Source organism: Gracilinanus agilis, chromosome 4 (assembly GCF_016433145.1).
Source record: "Gracilinanus agilis isolate LMUSP501 chromosome 4, AgileGrace, whole genome shotgun sequence".
Taxonomy (NCBI): Eukaryota; Metazoa; Chordata; class Mammalia; order Didelphimorphia; family Didelphidae; genus Gracilinanus; species Gracilinanus agilis.
In genome coordinates this window covers 275,500,176-275,522,846 of record NC_058133.1, presented here as the reverse complement: position 1 = coordinate 275,522,846, position 22,671 = coordinate 275,500,176, and the positions used below count along the sequence as shown (strand labels likewise).

Here is a 22,671-nt window from a genome sequence, read left to right as displayed (position 1 = left end):
TGAAGAGTCAAATATAACTGAAAAAACCAACATAACAACAAGAGTTGGACTAAAGATGACCTCTGAAATAATATAAATCTAAGGTCTTCTGATCATTTCTATCTCTGACATTTTGATTCTGTAATTGTGCTACTCCCTCTGGGCTGATTTGATATGGTTTGTTTACTAAGGTCCTTTTATTACTTCTGTTTCTAATATTGATTACTTCTACCTTTGACATTCTGATTCTCTGATTGGGCTCCCCTCTTCGGGCTAACTTGGTATGGCCCATAAAAGCTAGTTTATGATCATCTCCATCTTTGACATTCTGATTCTGTGCTGGTGCTCCCCTCTCTGGGCTGAATTGGTATGGTCTGAAAATTGAGGTCTTTGATTACTTCTAGCTCTGTCATTCTCATTTTGTGCTTTTGCTCCCCACTCTGGGCTACTCTCCATCTTTGACATTTTGACATTTTGATCCTGTGATTGTCCTCCCCCTTCTGTGCTGACTTGGTAGGGTCCGGCTCCTCCCTAAAACGCGGTTGCAGGTTCTTTCCGGCCTCTCAGACCGGAAGCAGGGGCTTACGCTTTCTCCAACTCGCCTTTACTTCCTTTGAGCTTGTTTCTGTGCCCCGGACCTTATCTAACCGTGCCCTCCTCCGGAGGCCAGAGTGCACTGGAGCGGAGCGGGGTGTATTTAGCCAGCGTTGTCTCCTTTAGAACGGGGCTGTGTTCTCTGGTGCCGAAGGCCCCACTACGCTCTGGTCCGGGAGGCGTTCAGCTACTGCCATCTGCCAATGCAGCCCGGCACAACGGGTGGGGAGAACTCGGAGACCGGCCCGATGGGAAGGGAGGACCTGGAGCCCAGCCCTGGGGGAAAAAAGGACTCGGGGCCCGGCCTCGCCGTCGGGAATGCAGTGAGGCCCCCGGCTCCCGAGCTGCCCGCGCGGTTTGAGGAGGGTGGTGGGGCCCCCCTCGGAGGAGCATTCCGGGCCCAAGATCCGGTGACTGAGCAGGCGGGGTCAGCTCATCCCGGAGGCCCTGGCCTGAATATTGCCGCCCCAGAGGGTCCAGCGCCCGAGGAAGGGGAGACCCCAGAGCCCCTCGCCGTGTCTCTCTCCGATGTCCTGCGGCTGGTTCAGCAAGGCCAGGATATCCCCGGGCTGGAGAAGCTGCACATCACGGCCACCTGCAGGGAGCCCACCGCATCGCGGATCCCCCGGAAACCCAAGCCTTGGGAAACCCCGCGTCCGACCAGCTCCGCCTTGCCCGCGCCCTAGACCACCAGGCTATACTAGGGAACCTCCTCTCCTCTCCCCCTTCCCCAAAAGGCCGAGTCCCTAAGCCGTCTGACAAAGACCTTTCAACTAATATTAAAGTCTTTGCCATGTGCCAGGCGCTCCCTCGGATTTCACAGTTTGGTCGGGTAGGGGGGTGGGGGTTTGGGAGAAAAGATGCCCATCTCTTCAAGAGCTAGGAGGAAGCCGTAGTGGAAAGGGCGCTGGTAAATTTAGCCAAGAGGCCTGGATTCGGGCCAGCCCTGACACTAATTGGTAGGAGCTAGAGTAAATCGGTTCACCTGAGCCAGTTTCCTCCATCCAAGTGAATTATGCTTGCACTACCTACCTCAGCGGGTTGTGGGGAGGAAAATGCTTTGCCAATCTTAAAAGGATTGTACTAGTGTGAACCACAGAGACCTCGACCGAAGCTTTTCTGTTCCTTGAAGGCAGCTGAATTTGTTTTGTGAAAAAACAAAAATGCCTCCAACACTATAAAAACTTGACTTTTGACACCAAGGATTCTTTTAGTTACTAAAAGTACAAACTCTCCATACAACCTTTGCTGACAATATGAAAAACCCACAATTTGACTTTTTTTTTTTTAAACCCTTACCTTCTTAGAATCAATACTGTGATTGGTTCTAAGACAGAAGAGTGGTAAGGGCTAGGCCATAGGGGTGAAGTGACTTGCCCAAGGTCACACAGCTGGGAAGTGTCTGAGACCATCTTTGAACCTAGGATCTCCTGTCTCTAGACCTGGCTCTCAATCTAGTGAACCATTCAGCTGCCCCCCAATTTGACTGTTACAAGCTTGATAACCACTAGCCCTTTCCAAATGAAGTTTAACAGTGTAGTTATGATGGATTAGAAATAAATATGGCATACTTAACCTAACTTCAGTCAGATCCATATCTGACCCTTTAATGCCTCCATTTGAAGTTTTCTTGGCAAAGATCCTAGTTTTGCAATTTCCCTCTACAACTCATTTTATAGATGAGGAAACTGAAGCAAGCAGGATTAAGTGAATTGCCCAAGGTCAAGTCACACAGCTTAATATGAGGCCCAGACTTAATGTCAGGAAGATGTCTTCCTAACTCTAGGCCTGCACTTAGCTGCCAGTACTCCCTAGTACTATTGTTTTTACACATATATCCATCATGTCCCTCAGCTAGATTTTTTAAGCCCTTTATGGAAATGTTTTATATTGCTTCTCGGGGCCAAAAGACATGTTCCAACCTTGGCATTAACTTAGTCCCTGTAATTGTGAAGTTGGTTTCTATAAACCTGTTTTTTTGTAAAATAGGAGTTGGCAGGCATAAAAATTCTCTAAGGGCCTTCTTATTTGTCATTCAACTCAAACAGGAAATTCTCAAGTTGCCAGACTAGTGACAACCCTACAGAAAAAAAAATTTTTTTTAGGACCAGAAATAATTGTCAAAGGTATGTTGATAAGTCAGGAACAACCGGTTTCAAAACCAGCCTTTGATTCTCCTTAGCTTTGTAACCCTGGGCATCAGTACCTTTGCTTCATTTTCCTCATCTCTAAGAGGACCTACCTTCCCAGGGCAGTTGAAAGGATAAAATAACAAATAATTTGGCAAGTTACTTAAATGCTATTGGATATTCATTTGAACATGGAGGGTTGTTGGGTACAGGCCCAGAGAGCTGAGTGGTTTGGTAGATCGTTGGTGCAGCCATTCTAGTGTGCTCTACATGCACCCCAAAGGGTCCTTGAACACCAAGGAAATTTTATTACTTGGGCATTATCATTGGGCAGCTAGGTGGCATAGAAGCCAGAGCTGGGTCTGGGTAAATCTTTTAACCCTGTTTATTTCCTCATCTGCCAAATGAGCTAAAGAAATGGCCAATAGTATCTTTGCCAAGGAAATCCCGAATTATATCAGCAAGAATTGGACATGACCAAAACAACTCAACACAAGATGTGTGTGTGTGTGTGTGTGTATATATATATATATATATATAGTATGTGTATATATTTGCAGATATTTGAGGAAGAGGTAGTACAAATGACACCCTCTGACATTTGTTGTTAAAGAGCTTTAATATGGTCTTTAAGGTGACATTTGAAAGACAAGAACACTAACAAAAGGATGCCAGTTACATGGTTCAGAAGTTCCCAATCTGGATAGTGTTCCCAATCTGGATAGTTGTCACTGAAAAACTTCCTCACTGGGGGAACAGCATTTCTCACAAATATGCACTTGATATGCTCAATGGTGGTATCTTCCAAGACACTGAGGCCTAAGTAAATTTCTGCAGCTTCTATAATACAATCTAAGAATGTAGCTGGTGTCTCCTGAATAGTCCTCCTCACTTTTTCAAATTTTGACCAAGAATTGGGGTGTCTCGAATTCTTCTTCATTACCTTAATGATTTCCTTGCCTATTTAAGTATTCTGTAAATTGGAACTGAATTTAGATCCAGTTCCTCCCAGGCTACTGGCCATGGTGTCATCCCCTCAGTATTTCTTGTCTCTTCTACAAACTTATTTCTTTCATGATTGGTCAATATCTCCCCTAAAACATACCAACAGTCCTCAAAATCTGGGTCAAACAAATGCTTGAAAGATCTTTAACAAATTTGCCAGCATCATCATGGAAGTTAGGGATTTTCCTTTTCAAATTCTCCACATCCTCTAAATCTAGTGTGCTGTCTCACATGAAAAATCCCATCATTTCTCACTACCAGAAGGTCACATAGGGGAAAAAGGTTAAACGGTTTGTCTCCCTTATTTAATGCCTTTTGTTCCAATTCTGCCTTAGAATGTTCAGATTTAACCTTTACCAGTATTTCCATCAGTGCCATTTCCAGGAGCTCGACCATAAGCACCACCAGTTTGCATATACATCTCCAAATTGTCTTTAACTTGCATTAACAATTATTTCATCTCTGAATCTCTAAAATACCAGGTAACCACAATCTTGCAACAATGATCAATACGAAAAAATATCCATCTTATTTTGTATATGATGTAACCAGTTAAAACAATACTAGGTGTGTGTGCTATAATATCCAGAATAGTTATGGTAAGAACAGGTTGGGCTACCTCAAAATCCAATATAACTCTGCAATACCTGGGTATGATCTTAAACCACAAGTATAGGATAAATATCCCTTGTCATAACCCCAATAGCAAATAATCCATACAGTCTTCAATTACCATTTTCCCAAGGAATGGGACCTCACCAAAGTGGTGCCAATGCATAGCCACCTAACATAAATGCTAGGCAGGACCAATGAGTCATCTACACTAGTCAATTAAAAGTGTCAAAGAGATGATGGCCCACTACTTGAAGGTTATTTCACACTCCAGATCTGGTCCCATTGTCTTATTCTGAGTGGAGAGCAAAGTGATGAAGCATATTTTATAATAGTCAACCCTCAGAGTAGAGAATCACAGATGATCAAACAGCTAATTGCTCTTTGGACAAGAGGCCATCATGAAAAACTGAGATGGGTTTAATCTAGCTTCCAGTCCCAGAAGAGCAAGTACAATCACTCCTCTTCATTTGTCACTAGTATTTAATCCAAGATGAAGCTGGCTGGATAAACCAATGTGGTTTCTTCCTTAAGGAAGAATATAGAAGGTAGAGAAATTCCTTCTACATTGTTGATATTCTTTTTTCTTCTCAACTCATCAATTCCTGGAGAAAGTTCCAGCAGAAAAGAAATCTTCTTTGAAGATACTGGATATAAACTCAGAAAAAATAGAAATCTTCTGAGATCCTAGAGAAAAAAGTAATTTAATTAATAGGAGCTTATAGCAACCAAAGTATACACTCAAACTATTAAGTAGTCTCAAGTATCAAAAGAGAATGTCTCTTCAAAAACCAGTACAATGTACAATACTGGAAGAAGCATTAGCTTTGAAACTGGAATCTCTGGGTTCAAATTCTGATTTGTGAGACCTCTCTGGTCTCACATGAAAGGATGGAGGAGGGGAGAATTAACTTGGCTAACATCTAAGCCCCTGCTAACTCTTCTTCCTAATCCCTGGATCTTCACAATCTCCCTTTTCTGAGACCCCTAAAAGCAGATAGTCACAGAATTTTTTGGAGTTGGATTTAAGGTGATGCCTTAGCAATTCTACTAAGTCTACTAAATCGGTGATGGGCAGACTATTCCCCGCGGGCCAGACCCAGGGTGTAGTTTGCCCTTCACTGCCTTAAGGAATTCCCTAATCACTATGGCCCCACATCCAGATGTAGTGATTAGGGAATTGCTTAAGGGAGTGATGGGCAAACTATGTCCTGGACGTGGGGAAATAATCCAGTATTGGTGGGAGAATCCACACAAATAAAATCATAGACCAATTTCAGTATTACAGTTCGGAGAGGTGGATAGGGGTATGTCACATTTTTTATTCCTTTTAAAGGTTTTGGGGGCAGTTGGATGGCTCAGTGGATTGAGAGCCAGGCCTAAAAATAGGAGGTCCTAGGTTCAAATCTGACCTCAGACACTTCCTGGATGTGTGACCCTGGGCAAGTCACTTAACCCTAGCCTAGACCTGTAACAAATAAAATTAATATAAAAGGATATATATAAAGATATTAGAGTTTAAAAAAAGAAAGAAGGAAACTTTTAAAGGTTTAAAGTCACTTTTTGGGGGAGTTTAAAAAAAAGAAAGAAGGAAACTTTTAAAGGTTTAAAGTCACTTTTTGGGGGAAGGGACTTGGTCTCCTTATCTCAACAGGTTGGAAGTGCAATGGCCTCTCATGAGTCTGATGTAACTGTTCCATTGCTCATCACTGGCATGGAATAGAAACCTTAACTTGCTGTTTCTGACATGGACAGGTTTATTTCTCCTCAGGCCTAACCTAGGCATGCCATATTGGCAGATATCCAATCAGTGAAGATGCCTGATTAGCTTTAGCCCTTCAGCAGTTGTGAGCTCTTGAGTTCAAGTGATCCACTAGCCTTACAACCTTTCTGGTAGCAGGGATCACAAGCATATGCCACCATACCAGGATACAAAGTTCAATTTTTATAAACCCTCTTTCACTGTAGTGGCAGGCACAATTTCCTTTATTTTATACATAGGAAAAAGAAGCCCAGAGAGTTAGTGGCTTGTCCAAAATCAGAAAGCCAGCAAATTTCAGTCAGATCTCAAACCCGGGTTTCTTGACCCAAATTCTAGCAGTTTTTGCACTATGGGTTACTTTTTTCCAGTTAGGCAGAAGTTGGCAAAGGAGAGGTTGGGATTGAGGTCTCAGTAGAGACAAGAAAAAAAGAAAAGGAAGATAGGAGCAACAAGGTGGCGCAGTGGATAGAGGCTCAGGCCTAGAGTTGGGAAAACCTGGGTTCAAATCTGGCCTTTTGACACTTCTTAGCTGTGTAACCCTGGGTAAGTCACTTAATCTGATTTTCCTAGCCTTGCCCTTTTGTTGTTGCTTTAAAAAAAGTAAAAAAGTAAAAGCTTTAAAAAAAAATTCTATTCTGATATTAAAGACTTCAGGAGAACAACACATTTTGAAATGCAAACAGTCATGTGGCAACTCAAGGTCACTGTATTGGACTGGAGCTGCCATAATCCCATGTGTACCAACTACAAAGTACAAGTTTTTTCTTGTACACTAAGCAGCTAAATGTTCAATAATATTTTTCACTCTTTTCACAGATTGGGTCCAGATAGGGTCCCAAAGCTCTTTAAACAGGAGTCCAATCTCACCTGGGCCTAGTTCAACTGTCGAATGAGCTGATTGATGCTTTCACCTCGGTAGCCGGGTTTGCCCATTTCCTTGAGGAAGCCCACTCTATTCTTGGCAGCATGGCGGGCCACGGACAAGGGGAAAGGACATAGGAATCTTGAGACTCGAGGGAAATGCTCTCCCACTGAGTAGATTTCATGGATGACATCTTCCAGGCAAATGATACCGAACTTCCCTGAAAAACATACCAGTTTCAATTAGACCAAGCTCCATTGAATCTCTACTTGTTAAGCTTTGTCTCTTAATTCCATCTGCCCTCAAGTTTTATACATTCTCTCTCCCTCTCCCCCTCCCCATTATCACAGGAAATAGACACCCAAGATTCAATCCTTACCTAGATACTCCTCAATCAGAGTATTATCTGTTAGGGAGACTTTCTTATTATTTATCCTGGCTTGTCCTCGTTTTAGAATGAGTTCTCGGACAGATTTTAGGTTAGGATATCTGTGAAAAGAAGGGGAAAAAAAAAAAGAGCAAGTTCTTAGTTGTGGAGGCAGTTGAGCCAGAAGCTCCCAACTATAGCCTGTGGCCATAATAGGATAAATCCAAAGAGTGCCCTGTTCTGGGCCCCCGTGCCCTCCAAAAGCACAAACCTGGAGGTAAAACAGAAAAGCAGTGTCTCCTGGAATCTTATACATAGCAGGTTCAAATTTCATTATAGATGTGGTGGTTATAGTTAAACTTAATTTTTAGTTTTGCATTGCAGGATCTAATCTATGACAAATCTTTTATACTTGCACATGCCATGATCATCAATACTTCATAAAGGTACAGAAATTTTGCTTTGGTGGGGAAATGGATGGGAACACTCAGGTTACTTGTAGTCCAGACCTCTGAAATACTTTAGTCCACTCTATCCATAGATTATAGGGCAAGGTTTCTTCCTTTTATGCTTTGAGATGAGAGCAAAGGTTTTAAATTTGAGCATCACACATTCATATACTGGTGCTGCTTCACAAGGTGGAGGCTGCTGCCTGAGATTATTTGGGTTTCTGCTGTCCTTTTGGGGAAAATACTCACCCCCTCCCCTCCACCAGCAAAGTCACCCCTCTGCAAATTCTGCTTCCGAGAACCTCAAGACTGAGCAAATCTTCTCCTCCTACCCAATTCTCATTAAGAGTGTAATTCTGTTACATCTTAATACTTCTACCTTCAATTTTGAACCTTTCAACACATATTCAGTCATCTCCTGAAGGCCATTAGCCAAAGTCTCAGTGGAACTGAGTGGAGGATAAGGAAGGTAAACCAGTCCTCCCTCCACAAAGTGGAAAAACAAAACAAAACAATCACAGATCTCTTTCTACAAACCTCCAAGATATCCCCCCCCCCGTCATAAACACATATCAATATCAATAATATCTCTTCTTCCAACATAGTAAAACAAGCATTAAAGAACAAGACACCAGGTTTTTCCACTACTTTCCTCCCACTGAGGAATTCTTTCTTCCTTATATTTAATATACAACTCTCATCCCTGCCCCTACGCCCCCAAACAGTAACTAGATACTCACCCCCAGGCTACATAAGGCTCTATAATTCGTAGTTTCTTTAAGGAAGATGGGGTCATTTTAACAAAGACACCACTATAAATTTTCTTCAGGCGAAGTTCCTCTATTGTCTTTATCACTTTGTCACTCACTCCATTAATCCTGATAAAAGACAGTATAGAAATTAGTCTCCTGTGTAGTTTAATAGTAGGCCTTGGAAAAGTTCTTTGGAAAAATTAGCTCATCCTTTCCCCCTGAACAGTAAGATCTTGCCCCCAGAAGTTGAGATATTATTCTCTAAACAGTTCTCAGACACTTGGCAAGGAAGAGTCGACAGAAGAAAGTAGAGACACAATACTAATAGCTAGCATTTAACTCAAGTGTTTTATTAGTTAAAAGGACATGGCCTCCAATCTGACCTTAGTCACTTTGCAATGACCCTGGGCAAGTCATTTAACCCCAATTGCCAAGCCCTTACTGCTCCTTCTGACTTGGAATAGATACTTTAATCTTGTAGCCCTTTGAGGTTTTTGAACAGAGGAATGACATGAATCAAATCAATGTTTTAGGAAGCTCTGTGGAGTAAAAATTGGAGACTGACTTAATATTGTTTCTAACTCAAAGGACTTGAGGGCATGTGAATTTTTCTTTTCTTGGTGATTCCTAGAAGGATCTTGAAAACAGTCCTAGATGACTTGGGGGGGGGGGGGGGCGGCGTGCGCGGATTGTGTGTGTGTGTGAAAAAGTTGAGAAAATTTAACTTCTTTCACCTCCAAAGGTGTTTGTGTTTGTTAGAGCTGATTAAATTTCCCAAGGACTTTTATAGTAGGGAGAGAATTCTATTCATTATTTAAGAAACAGGTGGTTGTTTGTGGAGTATGTTATATCAGAGCTTACAGATATGGATTGGACTAGGTAAGAAGCCCATACCAACTCTCTGTTTTTTTTTTGTTTTTGTTTTTGTTTTTTTAATTTTAAACCCTTAATTTCTGTGTATTGACTTATAGGTGGAAAGAGTGGTAAGGGTAGGCAATGGGGGTCAAGTGACTTGCCCAGGGTCACACAGCTGGGAAGTATCTGAGGCCGGATTTGAACCTAGGACCTCCAGTCTCTAGGCATGGCTCTCAATCCCAACTCTCTGTTTTGTGACTGTAACCAATATGGTTCTTTATGGTAAGAAATAAAGCTTTTCTTATCATTATCAAGTAGTTTTGTGGTCTGGTGTTCCCTCTGTATGGACAAGTACAACCCTGTTTGGATAAGCTGGTTCGGGCTGAACAATATTTCCAAAAATATCTTGGAAATTGATGACTCCCTCTCACTAAATGCATAATCAGTTATAAATGGTAAGTGATCCCAATCTCTAGGACTTATCACCCGAGTTTCAGTTCCACATCTAAGCTTACTGGGTATTTTTACTTGGATGTCCTGATGTCACTTCAAACTCAAAATGGTTAAAACTGAACTCATTACCTTTCCAGCGTCAGAATCACAAGATGTAAGAGCTGGCAAGGGCTCAAAGGTACCATTTAGTCCTCCCCTACACAAAAGCTTATTCTGTTTTCCTGACCACCCTTAGGGGATACTAGTGTTTGACTCATGTCATCCTACAGGTTCAGAATACCTCCCAACAGTGCTTCAAGGCCCCAAGCCTTCTCTAACTAAATGAAAAGGTCTTTCTGAACCCTCACAGTAATCTCTCTTTGTATTTTCTCTTCTACTGAAGTCTCAAACTATTAATAACTATTTTATTGTATTACCACTCTGTCGTGCCCTGGGACTCACAGGTGTTAAGTTCTTAACTAACACCTGCTAATTATGACTATATGTGTAAAATTTGGAGCCCAATCCAGTGCTAATTCCCTATGCTAAAGCAGAAGGTAATGGAAAGGTCACAGCAGTTAGGAGATACAGGCTCTAGTCACCATTCTTCCATTTGCAAGCTTTGTGACTGTGGGCAAGTTAATTTTAACTAGGCCTTAATTTCCTCATCTATAAAATTATGGGGCAGAACATAATAACCTTTAAGATTACTTAAAAAAAAACAACCCTTACCTTCTGCGTTTGAATCAATTTTTAAACAGAAGAAACAGCAAAGGCTAGGTAATTGGGGTTAAGGTTGCTATGAACTAAGAACAGTGGAACTCACAAACCTTCCTGATCCTTGATTGGGGGTGAATGGGGGTGGGGGTCTCAGAACCCTCACTAGGGTAACCCTGCCCCTTTGGAATACGAGTGGATTGCCTTACCTCTCCATCCGGACCACAAAGCCCAGGTGATGTCCATCCTTCAGCACATAGCACCCAGGCTTTGAATCCAGGCGCCTTAGACGAGCTACATCACGGACAACCCGATGGGATTCATGGACAAATGATTCCAGCCGCTTAAATTTGAGCTGAGTCCCTCTCTTTTGCTGAGAATAGACAAAACAGGTCATCTATATCAGTCTACATCTCAATTATCTTTGTTTCTGCAAACCTGATTCAGTTACTATCATTCATCTACTGTCAATGCTGTGAAGAGAACAGATGTATTTTCCTTGTTTAAAGGTAAAAAGGTCCCAGTACTCAAATAGTCAAAAGGTGTAGGACAAAAGTGAGAAAGCAATTGACAAACAAGTATAAAACTTCTCAGGGGCCTAGATTTCTGGTTTTGAGTTGAAAATTAGCCTGTGTTCAATTAAGAAAAGAAAAAAAACATGCCATTTTCTTTCTTTTCAAATAATCCGTATCTTCTCTCTTAGAATCTATACTAAGTATTGGTTCCAAGGCAGAAGAATGGCAAGGGCTAGGCAATGAGGGTTAAGTGACTTGCCCAGGGTCACACAGCTAGGAAATGTCTGAGGCTGGATTTGAACGCAGGATCTCCTGACTCCAGGCCTGGCTCTCTACCTACTGTACTATCTAGCTGCTCTCTTCCCTCCAAATGCTATTTTCAAAGAACCTGGCACAAGTAAAGAACATTATTCTTGTCATTAGGGGCTTTGGTTGCCTTGGAAGCTTATTACTGAGAAAGACCAAATGGATTAAATAACTGAAGAGAAAAGTTGTTCAAAATATACAAATTAATAGGTCTTGATCGACGACACATGAAAAAACCAATGGAAATGCATGTCAACTATGGAAAGTGGAGGGGAGAATAAGAGCATGAATCATGTAATCATGGTAAATTTTTTCCCCTAAAAAATAAATTTAATAAAATAAAATCTAAAAAAACCCCCAACAAATTAGCTCAAGAATGAAATGAGGGTAGTAAGTGTTAATTTTAGCAAGACTTCCTGGAGACAAGGACTTTTAATAGAAAGCTCTAAGAAGTATATTGCCCCAGCCCACTCAGTAAAGGCTAGAAGTAGTCTTGTATCCCAGTGTGAAACATGACTATAGCTAAGTCTTTCATGATTGCTTTAATCTCACTCCGGCCCTGTCTTCAATATCCTTGCCCCCTACATGTAAAGACTGTACTGTCCTTCAACCAACCTTTATTAAATGCAAGGTACTACGCATAATAAGACAAAAATGAAGCAGCCCTTGCTCTCAAGGAGCCCTCATTCTTTGGAGAATTAGCTTTTTCAATTGGTGTTTGTGTCACCTTCAGGATGTCTGAGAGAAGCGACAATTTTTTCCTTTTCTGTGCCTTCTAGACTCTAAAATATCTCCTGTAGAGTTTCACAAATAGCAGGTACTAAAGGCAGGTAGGTGGCTCAGTGGATAGAGCCAAGCCTGGGGATGGGAGGTCTTGGGTTCAAATCTGGCCTCAGATACATCCTGGTTATGTGACCTAGGCAAGTCATTTAACTTGGCTTGCCTACCCTTTACCCTTCTTCTGGCATGGAACCGAGGAGATGCTCAAAAGGTGCTTATTAATAAAAAAAAGAAAGCATAAGTAAAATATGGACCGGTGAGCCAACATATTAAGTGGAATAGCCAATAAGGAGGATAGTAAGAATAATATTGAAATTTATACAGGGTTTTAAACTGTGCCTTTTACATACTCGATCTTATCTGTGCCTCACAACAACTCTGTGAAGCAGGATTACTAGTTTATCTTACAGATAAGGAAACTGGGGTTTAAAAAGAGTTAATGATATGTTCAAAGTCACCCAGCTATTCATTGTCATGCCTCCTGCATTCCAAGTCCAGGGCCTTATTCTATTTCACCACACAGCTGACCATGAGCCCACTGGGGAAAGAGAATGTTCAATACAATATGGAGCACAGAATGCCTGATGACCTGATGTGGCCTCCTCCCTTGTCTTAGGTCCTTACCTTCCTCTTTTCCAAAAGTGCCTGCTTAGCCTGAGTGGCTTTGAGTGCTTGGTAAGCTTTCCTCTTCTTCAGGAGATTCTCAGGAACCAAAGGAATCTTTCTTTTGGGCCTAGTTTAGAAAACAATTAGTATAACAGAGGCTATTTGTGGTTGAGTAGATTCTTTCTTACAGCCTGTGCCTTTGTTCAGGAAGTTTCACTATGGAATGCCTTTCCACACTTCTTTTCCCATGAGTTTCTAGTCATCCTTTAAAACTGAATTCGAACATCCCCTTGACAACTTTTCCAATTTCTCTCCCTCAAATCCATGTTTTGCATTTTCCTAATGTATTTGTCATGCACTGGAACTGTATACCTCCTTAAGAGAGGCTGTATTCTAGTAGGGCAGAGGTCAAACAATAATAACTATCATTTACATCCTTCTATAAGGTTTGCACAGTCCCTTTACAGAGAGGGTCTGGAGCTGGGCTAGCATGCTCAGGAAGAGGCCTATATTTAACATGTTGTAACCTCGGTAACATGCCTAGAAAGTAGCAAGGCCAAGAGATTGTAATTTACCCATTAAATGTTTCCGGGAATCCAACTTAAATGGATTAGGTGGCCTAAGAACAATCTGTTAAATCTATTAAAGAACCTATTAAACATCTACTATTTAACATACACTGGAAATAGAGACCCAAAAGGGGGCCATTACTGGCCTCAAGAAGCTAGGGGAATACGATACTTTGCAGGTAATCATATACAATATAAACCCATAGGTATGGGGGAGAGGGTGTTGAATGCAAGCGTGGGATTCAGGAAAGGCTTCTTCAAGTCAATGCTACCTGATTTAGGCTTTGAAGGGAGTTAATGGGCTCCAAAGAAAGGTGAGAAGGGAGGGCATTCCAGGACCGCAAAAACACGAGGACAGAAGCTTCCTATGCGGGTACATTTTTTAAAACTATCTCTCCCTTACCCCGCAGCGCAAGTTTAAAAGGCGCTTGTTAATCTGATTCTTTGCCCTTTTGTTCAGTTCATTTTCTGAAAACGTCACACACACACCCCCTTACCCCGTCCGCCACATGGCTACGGATTCCTGCTATTTTGACCCGGGAGAGGTAGAAGAAGCCCCTCTAAAAGCGGTCTGCTTCCGTTCCCACTACCCGGATCAGACAACGCAGTGCAACGCTTCCCGCTGCACTGACCCCAGCGCATTCGGGCACTTTCGTTCAGACGGTCGGGTTAAATCGAGGCAGGCCCGAGGTTCGGCGGGAGAGCCCAGGGAGAAGCTGGGCCCCGCGGTCAGGAGATAGGTGGAGAGACATCTCGACTTGCCCTAAGGCACCTCCCCAACGAACTAACTCCCCCAAATGGGCCACCCCACAAGAATCCAAGAATTCCCCACCCACTCCCTCTTCTAGACAAAATCCCAAACCCGCGGATGTCTGCGGATGGCCCGCAATCCACAAAGAGGAAAAAACTCACTCAGGATCCGCCATCTTTCCTGCTTCTCTTACTGAGTATGCGCAGCCACACGCCCTTCCGTAAAGAGACGCACACGCCACCCCTTCTAGGCTAATTTGATCATAGAGTTGGATTACTTTAGCCGCGGGGTAGAGAGATTCCCCACCTCAGGAAAATGAGTCTGATTTCAAGAGAACAGCGGCAAAGGTATCCAGACCCTGTTTCCGGGGAAGATACTGAATCTTTTTCCTCACTGTCCGGCGCCTTCTTCCAAACCGAGCCGGTGGAGGTAAACTACATTTCCCATAAGGCAGAGCAGCTTTGCAGGCGTTCCCCGGAAGACGCGAATCTGTAAACACTCGGACCTTTTCAACATTACAATCTTCTTTGATAGAGTAGGGGAAGTTTTCGGCGTTCATAATAAACCACATTTCCCACAATTCCAGATGGTTGATGGTGACGGCGCTTCCGGCGCCAGTCCTAATCCTTTTCCCCAAACCACCTGAAACTGGAATTTCTTGTTCTGTTCTGTGTTCCGATTTGAATGATAGAACCAATAGAAAAGCGGTTTAGAAATCCCACCTATTCTGGAGTCTGAATGGACTGATGATTGTTATTAGAGAAGCAGTTTCTGGGCGATATGATAAGCCCATTGCTGATCAGCGGTGTGCTCTTAGACAAGTCACTGGCTTATCTGTAACTCAGTTTCCCTTCTGTGAAATAATCCTGTACTTGCAGGACCTACCTTTGAGGGTAACTGTGAGAATCAAATGGGATAATTAAGGTGTGAACGCGGTTTGTAAAAATTTTTAGTGTAGAGGATGTGACTTGGAATCAGTCTGGGCACAGTAATGGAAGTCCCAGGCATACATCTGCCTTAAAGAGGCAACTGAGGACATCCCCCATGAGTTTGGAAGTACACAAGGGTGGCGATGGGATGCTTATGGATGATTAAATCACACAGGAGGTTAATTGATAGGCTTCAGCTGTTGGGAATGACACACCCTTTTCTGGGGCTGAGAGCCTACTTTAAGGGTTCTGAGCTGAGCGCAGTCTCTGCCCTGAGTTTAAATTTTAATAGGGAAGCCTATATATATAAATAGGTACAAACAAGATACATTCTCCAATAGACAAAAAGCAATAGAGGGGAACGCTCTAGCCATAGGGACATTAGGAAGCATGTCCAATCCAAAGTGACATTTGAGTTGTCTTGAAGAGGAATTTTTTAAAGAGGGGAAGATGGAGTGGAAGAACATTCTAGGTATGGAGGACAGCCAGTGCAAAGGCAGAAAATAGTAGGTAAAACCTTGCTGTGTGAGGAATAGCAAGCTGGCAACTATGGCTGGACCACAAAGGAGAATGAAGTGTAGGAAGAATGGAAGGTAGAAATGGGCCAAACTGAAAAGAGAATTGGGTTGGATATACATCTGGGGATATTAACATAAAGAAAATAATTGAACCCCATGGGAGATGAGATCACCAAATAAGTCAATGTGATGAAGAGAACATAAAAAAAGAGAACAAGACAAAAATACAGCAAAGGAGACTGAGAAGGGACAGTCATACAAGTAGGAGTAGAACAAGAGATAGTAATGTCATGAAAACTCTTAAGAGGAGATTCTTCTAAAGGAGGTGATCAGTAATTTCAAATACTGCAGAGGGGTTAAGAAGGATGAGAACTAAGAGAAGACCATTTGATTTTTTTTAACCTCTTTAGGTCGTTACAAAATTTTTTTCAGTTTTATTTTGTTTTCAGTTCTGAATTCTTTCTTCCTTTCTCACCCTTCCCCATCTGTTGAGAATGCAAGAAAAACAAACCCCATTACAAATATAGTCATGCCAAACAAATTCCTTAGTCATGTCCAGAAAGAAAATATTCTTCAGTTTGTAGACAGGGTCTATGAGCTCTAGCTAGCATGTTTTATCAAGAGTCCTTTGGAATTGTGATTAAGACTATTAATTTTGGCAATAAAATTAAGAACCATTGGTAACTTTGGAGAGAGCAGTTTCAGCTGAATGATGAGGACAGAAGCAAGATCACAAACAATTTAGAAGAGAGTGGGAAGATAGGAATTTAGCTGAGAAGGGGAGTAGAAATATAGAACGATAGTTAGCAGGGAATTGGACAGCTAGGTAGTAGATGGAGTGCCAGGCCTGGAGTCAGGAAGACTCATCTCCCTGTGTTTAAATCTGGCTTGAGACACTTACTAGCTGTGTGACCCTGTGCAAGCCACATCACCCTGTTTGCCTCAGTTTCCTCATCTGTCAAAGGAGCTGGAGAAGAAAATGGCAAACCATTCCAGTATCTCTGCCAAGAAAACCCCAAATGGGGTTATGAAGAGTCAGACATAGCTAAAAAAACTTCTGAACAACAGTTTGATGGGATGGTAGGATGTAATAAGGGTTGTTTTGTTTTGTTTTGTTTTTTTAAGGAATGGAAAATAGAAGTGTTTGTAGGCATTAGGGAAGGAACCACCAGTATCTAAGAAGAGAGTGAAGATTATAAAGAGAACGCATTAAGTGGGAACAATTTGCTGGAGAAGATGGGATGGAATGAGATCAATATATAAGTAGAAGGCAAGGAGAAAGGTGACTTACTTGAAAACGTAGTGGAAAAGGATGTCAGAGGGACAAGGGTAAGAAAGAGAGAAGAACTCTCAAGAGGATGATCTCAGTTTTCTAAGTGAAATATATATATATAGTGTGCGTGTATGTGTGTGTGCACACATACACACAGATATATATTCTCAGTTAGGAGGCTGGAAGACAAATAAAGATCTGAAATAGTTGCCATTGTGAGAACAGAGAACTAATAATGGAAAAGAAGAAACACCTAAGTGCATGAAAGGTCCTGGTGAGATTAGATAAATGTACATTTCTAGTGGATCCATTTAACAAGGTTTCCCAACTTCCTCCAAAACTATTCAGCCTTTCTTAGAGGGTATCAGAGGAATGGGGGGCTGTTCATACCTTTTGAAAGAACATGTAATCAAAACCTCAGAGGACTCATCTTTTGACTATCAATTGTCCAGGCTTACTCTTGGCCCTGCCCTTTGCATTCATATCATCTATTATTTAATACAAACTATGATTTCTTTGCCTCCAGGCTAGTGTGGAAATGCTATTTCCTATGGAGCCGCTCCTAGCTTCCACAGCCCATGTGAAAGTCTTCCTACCCCTAGCTAAGCAGAACCAGGTAATCCTCCCAATACTGTCTGGTAGGAACTTCGTCTCCTGACCAGCAGGGGGAGTCCTAACCCAAAGCTGTGACTGCCACCCTTCCAGGTGGATCTCTGAGGCGGGATAAGCCTATGGAAGACTCTTCCCCCAAAGAGCCATCCAGTTCAGAAAGTATCCTTCAACACTCCCAGGTCTGAGATCCTGTCACGATGACAGCTGATGTCTATGGCAGCTGTGCAGCCCCGATTTTCCGGGAGGGGCCTGTTTTTTATTTCTGGAAACCCTTAGCTTCTGTCTGGGGATCAGTACTGTGTATTGGTTCAAAGAAGAAGGTGGTAACAGAAATCACAGGATTATCTCAACAGATGCAGAAAAAGCCTTTGACAAAATACAACAGCCATTCCTCTTGAAAACACTAGAATGTATAGGAATTGAAGGGCCTTTCCCCCAAGGAAGAAGAAGGGCTAGACAATGGAGGTTAGGTGACTTGTCCAGGGTCACACAGCTAAGGAAGTGTCAGAGGCCAGATTTGAACTCAGGACCTCCTGCCTCTGGGCCTGGCTCTCAATCCACAGAGCCACCCAGCTGCCCCTGATTTTTAGAAACAAAGTATGCTTTTAGCAAACTTTAACAAAAATGAGTATCTTTTGTCAGATTAAGCTTTTGGCTCAGAAGGTGTGGCTTGAGAATATAGGATCTTCTCTTTCATTAGGATATCCCTCTCCCGAGCTGACTGAGCCCTATGGGGACAGGGCCCTGGGGCTCATACTTCTTTGTCTCAGTCCAAAAGTTTAGCCCACGCTGGGCATTGTTATCATGGGGATTGTTATCATGGGCATTGTTATCATGGGGAAGAGGCTGTGTCAGAGCTGTGGCAGGGCTCTGAGCTATCTTCTGACCTCCATCACTCGGCACGGCACAGGGTAGAAGGTGGGCTGCATGAACACCCAGGGGCAGGGCTGTGTGCCTTGCCAATGACAAACATCCAAACACACGCAGGGCCAGGCCATTCTCACTCAGGGTCAGAGCTGGAAAGGGCCTTCGAATACACTCTCTATCATTCAGTCCTCTTGATGTATAAATGAGGAAGTCTGAGCCTTAGAGAAAAAGTGAGTGGCCGTGGTTGCACGGCAAATTAGCGTCAGAGGCTGGCCTAGAGCTCATGTCTACTGACACAAGTCAATGCTCTTTATCCCTTTCTGGGTGGACTTGCTGATCCTGACTCAGCATCTCTCTATGCTAGGTTCTGTGCAAAGAAATTAGGAAATGGCTTTTTTTTTTTTTTTAAACCCTTAACTTCTGTGTATTAGTTCCTTGATGGAAGATTGGTAAGGGTAGGCAATGGGGGTCAAGTGACTTGCCCAGGGTCACACAGCTGGGAAGTGTCTGAGGCTGGATTTGAACCTAGGACCTCCTGTCTCTAGGCCTGGCTCTCACTCCACTGAGCCACCCAGCTGCCCTAGGAAATGGCTTTGGCCAGGGGTGTCACAGAAACAGTATTGGCCTTTGTCATGAAGGCCTGAATTCAAGACCTGCCATTGCCACTTACTAGCTATAACTTTGAGGCAAGTCACTTCTTTTCTTTCTCTTCATTTTTTATTTTTATTTTTTAAGCCCTTACCTTCTGTCTTAGAATCAACATTTTGTATTGGTTCTAAGGCAGACGAGTGGTAAGGGCCAGCTAATAGAGGTTAGGTGACTTTCCCAGGGACACACAGCTAGGAAGTATCTCAGGTAAGATTTGAACCCAGGACTTCCTGTCTCTAGACCTGGCTCTCAATCCACTGAGCCACCCAGCTGCTGCTAAATTACTTTTCTTTGGTTCTCTTCCTCTGTGGAATGAGCAGATTGGACAGGATGTGTCCTAAAAGGCCTCTCCGCATCCGACATTTAATAAGTTGATGAGAATATGGATGCTTAAAGTGTGGAATGATAACACCCATCCTAATACACGCATTGCTGGTCGATGGCTTGTCACTCTCTTTCGGCCTCTCTTTGCCAGCAGATGGTGCTATGAGAATACTTTTTTTTTTTTTTTAACCAAAAGGTTATCAGGGCAAGACTGATCATTTAATGAACCCATTGAAATACTCCGGGGCAAAATCATTCATTCATTCATTCAACAAATACTATGTGCCCAGCACTGTGCTGGTCTCTCAGAGGGCAGTGGGATGGAAAAAACTACTGAAGAATTAATCAATCAGCAATCATTTATTAAGAGCCTACTATGTACTAGGCTTATAAGAAACTGCAGTCTTAATTTTAAGAGACTTATACTTTGAAAAGCCCTATATTTTTATTATATCTTCATAAAATAATAATAGTAATATTAGCTAGCCTTTACATAGCACCTTAAGATTTGCAAAGCACTTTACACATATTCTTTCTCAAGCATGCTCAGACACTTCCTAGCTGTGTGACCCTGGGCAAGTCACTAAATTCAACTGCCTAGCTCTTACTATTCTTCTGTCTTAGAAACCATATCGATTCTAAGACAGAAAGATTTTTAAAAAACAACAAAAAACAAACAAAACCAAAGCTATCTTATTTGATCCTCACAATTTTGGGAAAACTGGTGCTATTATCTCCATTTTACAGATAAGGAAACTGAGGCAAATAGATGTTAAATGACTTGCCCAGGGCCACACATCTAGTAGAGGTCAAAGGCGGGATTCTAATTCAATTCCTTCTGGCCCCAAGTTTAGGGCTCCATCCCCAGCACTTCGTAGTTGTCCCTGTTGCCCCATCTCCTTAATTCCTCCAGTCGTCCAGCAGTTCAGACGAGATCTGTTTACAGATGGAGATCCTTTTTTCTGCGTTCTTCTCTTACCTTTACTAAGGAGACACAATGAACTGTTGTTCTTGTGCTGTTACCAATAACAGGAGCTGATAACGCTGGGGGCCAGTCTCTAATGGCTCCTGGATCCAGGGCCGAAGGCTAAAGGGGTCTGCCTTTGAGATTCCCTGAAGCACTGGCCCTCCTAAAGTGGGTGGAGATAAGAGGAATCCCAGCCGAGGAGGGGGCCCTGTCCCAGAAGGCACTCACCTGCTCCCACGGACTCCTATCTGTGTCTAGCTTCTTTCCTCTTCCAACCCTGCTGTGTTTTCTAGCACAAACCCAGAACACTCCCAGGCTCTCATGCATTTCTTCCCGGCTGCCTTCAATGCATTTTTGGTTCCAGAGTCGGTGTGAGGTAAAGGGCATTAACCTGGAAGTCCAGAGACTCGGGTTCAAATCCTAACTGATGAATTCTAGTCTGATGTCTGTGGTGAATGACTACATCTGAACCTATTTCCTCCTCCACATAATGGGCTCGTGGATTTGGCTATGGAAAAGAACTCTGGCCTCCTGCTGCGGCCAGAGGCGAGGCAGACTAACCGAGGTGGTCATCAGGTGGCAGGCAGCAGAGCTGGGTCCTCGGACTCCTAATCCACGCGCACTCTCCACGGGGCCATTCTGCTTCCTGCACGGGCGCCCCATGAGGAAGGTGCTGGGTCAGTCCTACAGGGCTACACAAATGTTAGCAGACTAGCTGGAGGACGGGGCAGGTGACAGTCGGCAGGTCCTGCAGGGTGGGGGGAAAGGAAGTGAGAAAGATGGAGGCAAGTCAAGGAGGCCTGGGCTGAGCGCTTACAAACCTGTCGGGCTGGCGTGTTCGGGGAACCCTCTCTTCTTCATGGTCGCTGCCTGGCTGAGTTTGTCTGCAGCTGGTCACCATTCCCAAAGATCAGCGGGATTGCACGTGGGGAGATGCTGTGCAGAGAACATGGAAAGCCAGCCAGAGAGTCCTGAAGACCAGGTTGGGGTTTCCACCTCATACATGCTGGCCTGGCTCAGTGGCCCTGGCAGAGACCCCAAACCTCGTGGTGTGTGTGTGGGTCAGCGGCCTCCAAAGCAGGGCTGTGCGGGAGGGAGGATGGGATGGCATCCCGCCTCCCAGAGTTGTTTCCGACACGGTGACAGCCACTTACCCTCATCCCCGGACGTCCCGGCTCTATACTTTCCTCTGCTAGGGAGTTCCCAACCGTCCCCATCTGAGCCCAGCATGTGCTCCTCAAAGCAGCTGTAACATAAGTGCAGCCCAGCAATCCCAGCCACAGCGCTGCAGATGCCATTGGGAAAACTCCCCCTTTCCCATGCTCACCTCGCAGTAGGGGAGGTGTCCCTGGGGGGGCCTCTGCCATCCCGCCCCCCTTTCGTTTTATGGGGTTCAGAGCGAGTCACACAGGATGAACAGACATCCGATCTGCATGGTGGCATTCTCTTTCCTCCCCCAACTCCTCCATCTTCCAGCCTTCCTGGTCACCCGGGTTTGCTGCCCAGTGCCATCTCTGACACCTCGTTCTTCTTCGTCCCTCATTTCCAGCCTGTGGCCGATCTTGTCACTTCCCCATCTTCAGTCTGTCCCCTTCTCCAGTCTCCTTACTTCGAGTCCTTGGACTACTGTAAGAGCCTCCAATTGGTCTCTCTGCTCTTGCCCCTCTTCTATCCATCCTCTGCTCCCTCGTGATATACCTTTATCTTATCTTCTTTCAGTATAAATGTGTGTGCAAATTTTATAATGGACAGCATTATTAGCATAACAGTACCTGTATGTAATTTTAAAATAAGTAATATACACATATTTGGAGTGTGTGCTGGAAACCTTTTTACCGAGGGGTGCAGCTAGATGGCTCCATGGATTGAGAACCAGGCTAGGGATGGGAGGTCCTGGGTTCAAACTGGACATTTCCTAGTTGTGTGACCCTGGGCAAGCCTAACTCTCACTGCTTTTCTATCTTGGGACCAATACCCAGGTCTAATTCTAAGATGGGAGGGGAGGGTTTAAATTTTTTTTTTTTTTTTTTTTACTGAAATGAGTGTAATCCAAAAAGTCTGGAGCCCCACTAGGCTAGGCAACTTGGATTGTAAGCTTCAGCACTTCCTCTGTTATTCTGGGAGAGGAAATTTCCTCACAAGGTCTCTATAAAATTATTGGTCTATTAAAAAAAAATCCAGGGAAGGGGAACCACCAGGTTACAGAATCAAGACTTTGCCAGTCAGTCCTAGACTTTAGAGCTGGAAGTGACCACAGAGATCACTTTAGTCCAACCCTTTCATTTTACAGAAACAGGCCTGTGGAAGTTAAGTAATGTTCCTAAGGTCACATGGGTTAACATGCTATCAGGGCTAGCATCCAGACCTAGATGCTCTGAAGAGAAATTCAGTGCTTTTTGCTGTACTTTACCACGCTGGACTTTATTTTGTCCTAGTTTGTAACTGAAGCCAAAGTAAGCAGGAGCAGGAAAGAAAAGGAGAGAGGGAGGGA

General features: G+C 43.4%; 2 protein-coding genes across 2 annotated transcripts; one reads left to right on the top strand and one right to left on the bottom strand.

Moving 5' to 3' along the window:
• The first annotated feature begins 597 nt into the window (after positions 1 to 597).
• Positions 598 to 1,771, top strand: C4H6orf226 (chromosome 4 C6orf226 homolog). The gene has a single exon (XM_044674029.1). The coding sequence runs from the start codon at positions 777 to 779 to the stop codon at positions 1,257 to 1,259; it is 483 nt and encodes a 160-aa protein (XP_044529964.1). The 5' UTR covers positions 598 to 776; the 3' UTR covers positions 1,260 to 1,771.
• A 1,531-nt stretch (positions 1,772 to 3,302) lies between these two features.
• On the bottom strand, positions 3,303 to 14,217 carry RPL7L1 (ribosomal protein L7 like 1). Its single transcript, XM_044672617.1, has 7 exons — positions 14,204 to 14,217; positions 12,741 to 12,849; positions 10,725 to 10,888; positions 8,500 to 8,637; positions 7,323 to 7,432; positions 6,949 to 7,163; positions 3,303 to 5,006 (listed from the first exon to the last, which is right to left on the bottom strand). The coding sequence occupies exons 1-6, from the start codon at positions 14,215 to 14,217 to the stop codon at positions 6,955 to 6,957; spliced, it is 744 nt and encodes a 247-aa protein (XP_044528552.1). The 3' UTR covers positions 3,303 to 5,006; positions 6,949 to 6,954.
• Positions 14,218 to 22,671: the final 8,454 nt, after the last annotated feature.

Excerpts from the sequence above, each read along its gene's own strand:
- RPL7L1 (XM_044672617.1), bottom strand. Across the intron at positions 10,889-12,740 it reads CACTTTTGGAAAAGAGGAAG|CAAAAGAGAGGGACTCAGCT; the intron begins GTAAGGACCTAA and ends GTCTATTCTCAG. Across the intron at positions 7,433-8,499 it reads GAGCCTTATGTAGCCTGGGG|ATATCCTAACCTAAAATCTG; the intron begins GTGAGTATCTAG and ends TTCTTTTCACAG.
- C4H6orf226 (XM_044674029.1), top strand. The coding sequence starts at position 777 with ATGCAGCCCGGCACAACGGGTGGGGAGAACTCGGAGACCGGCCCGATG.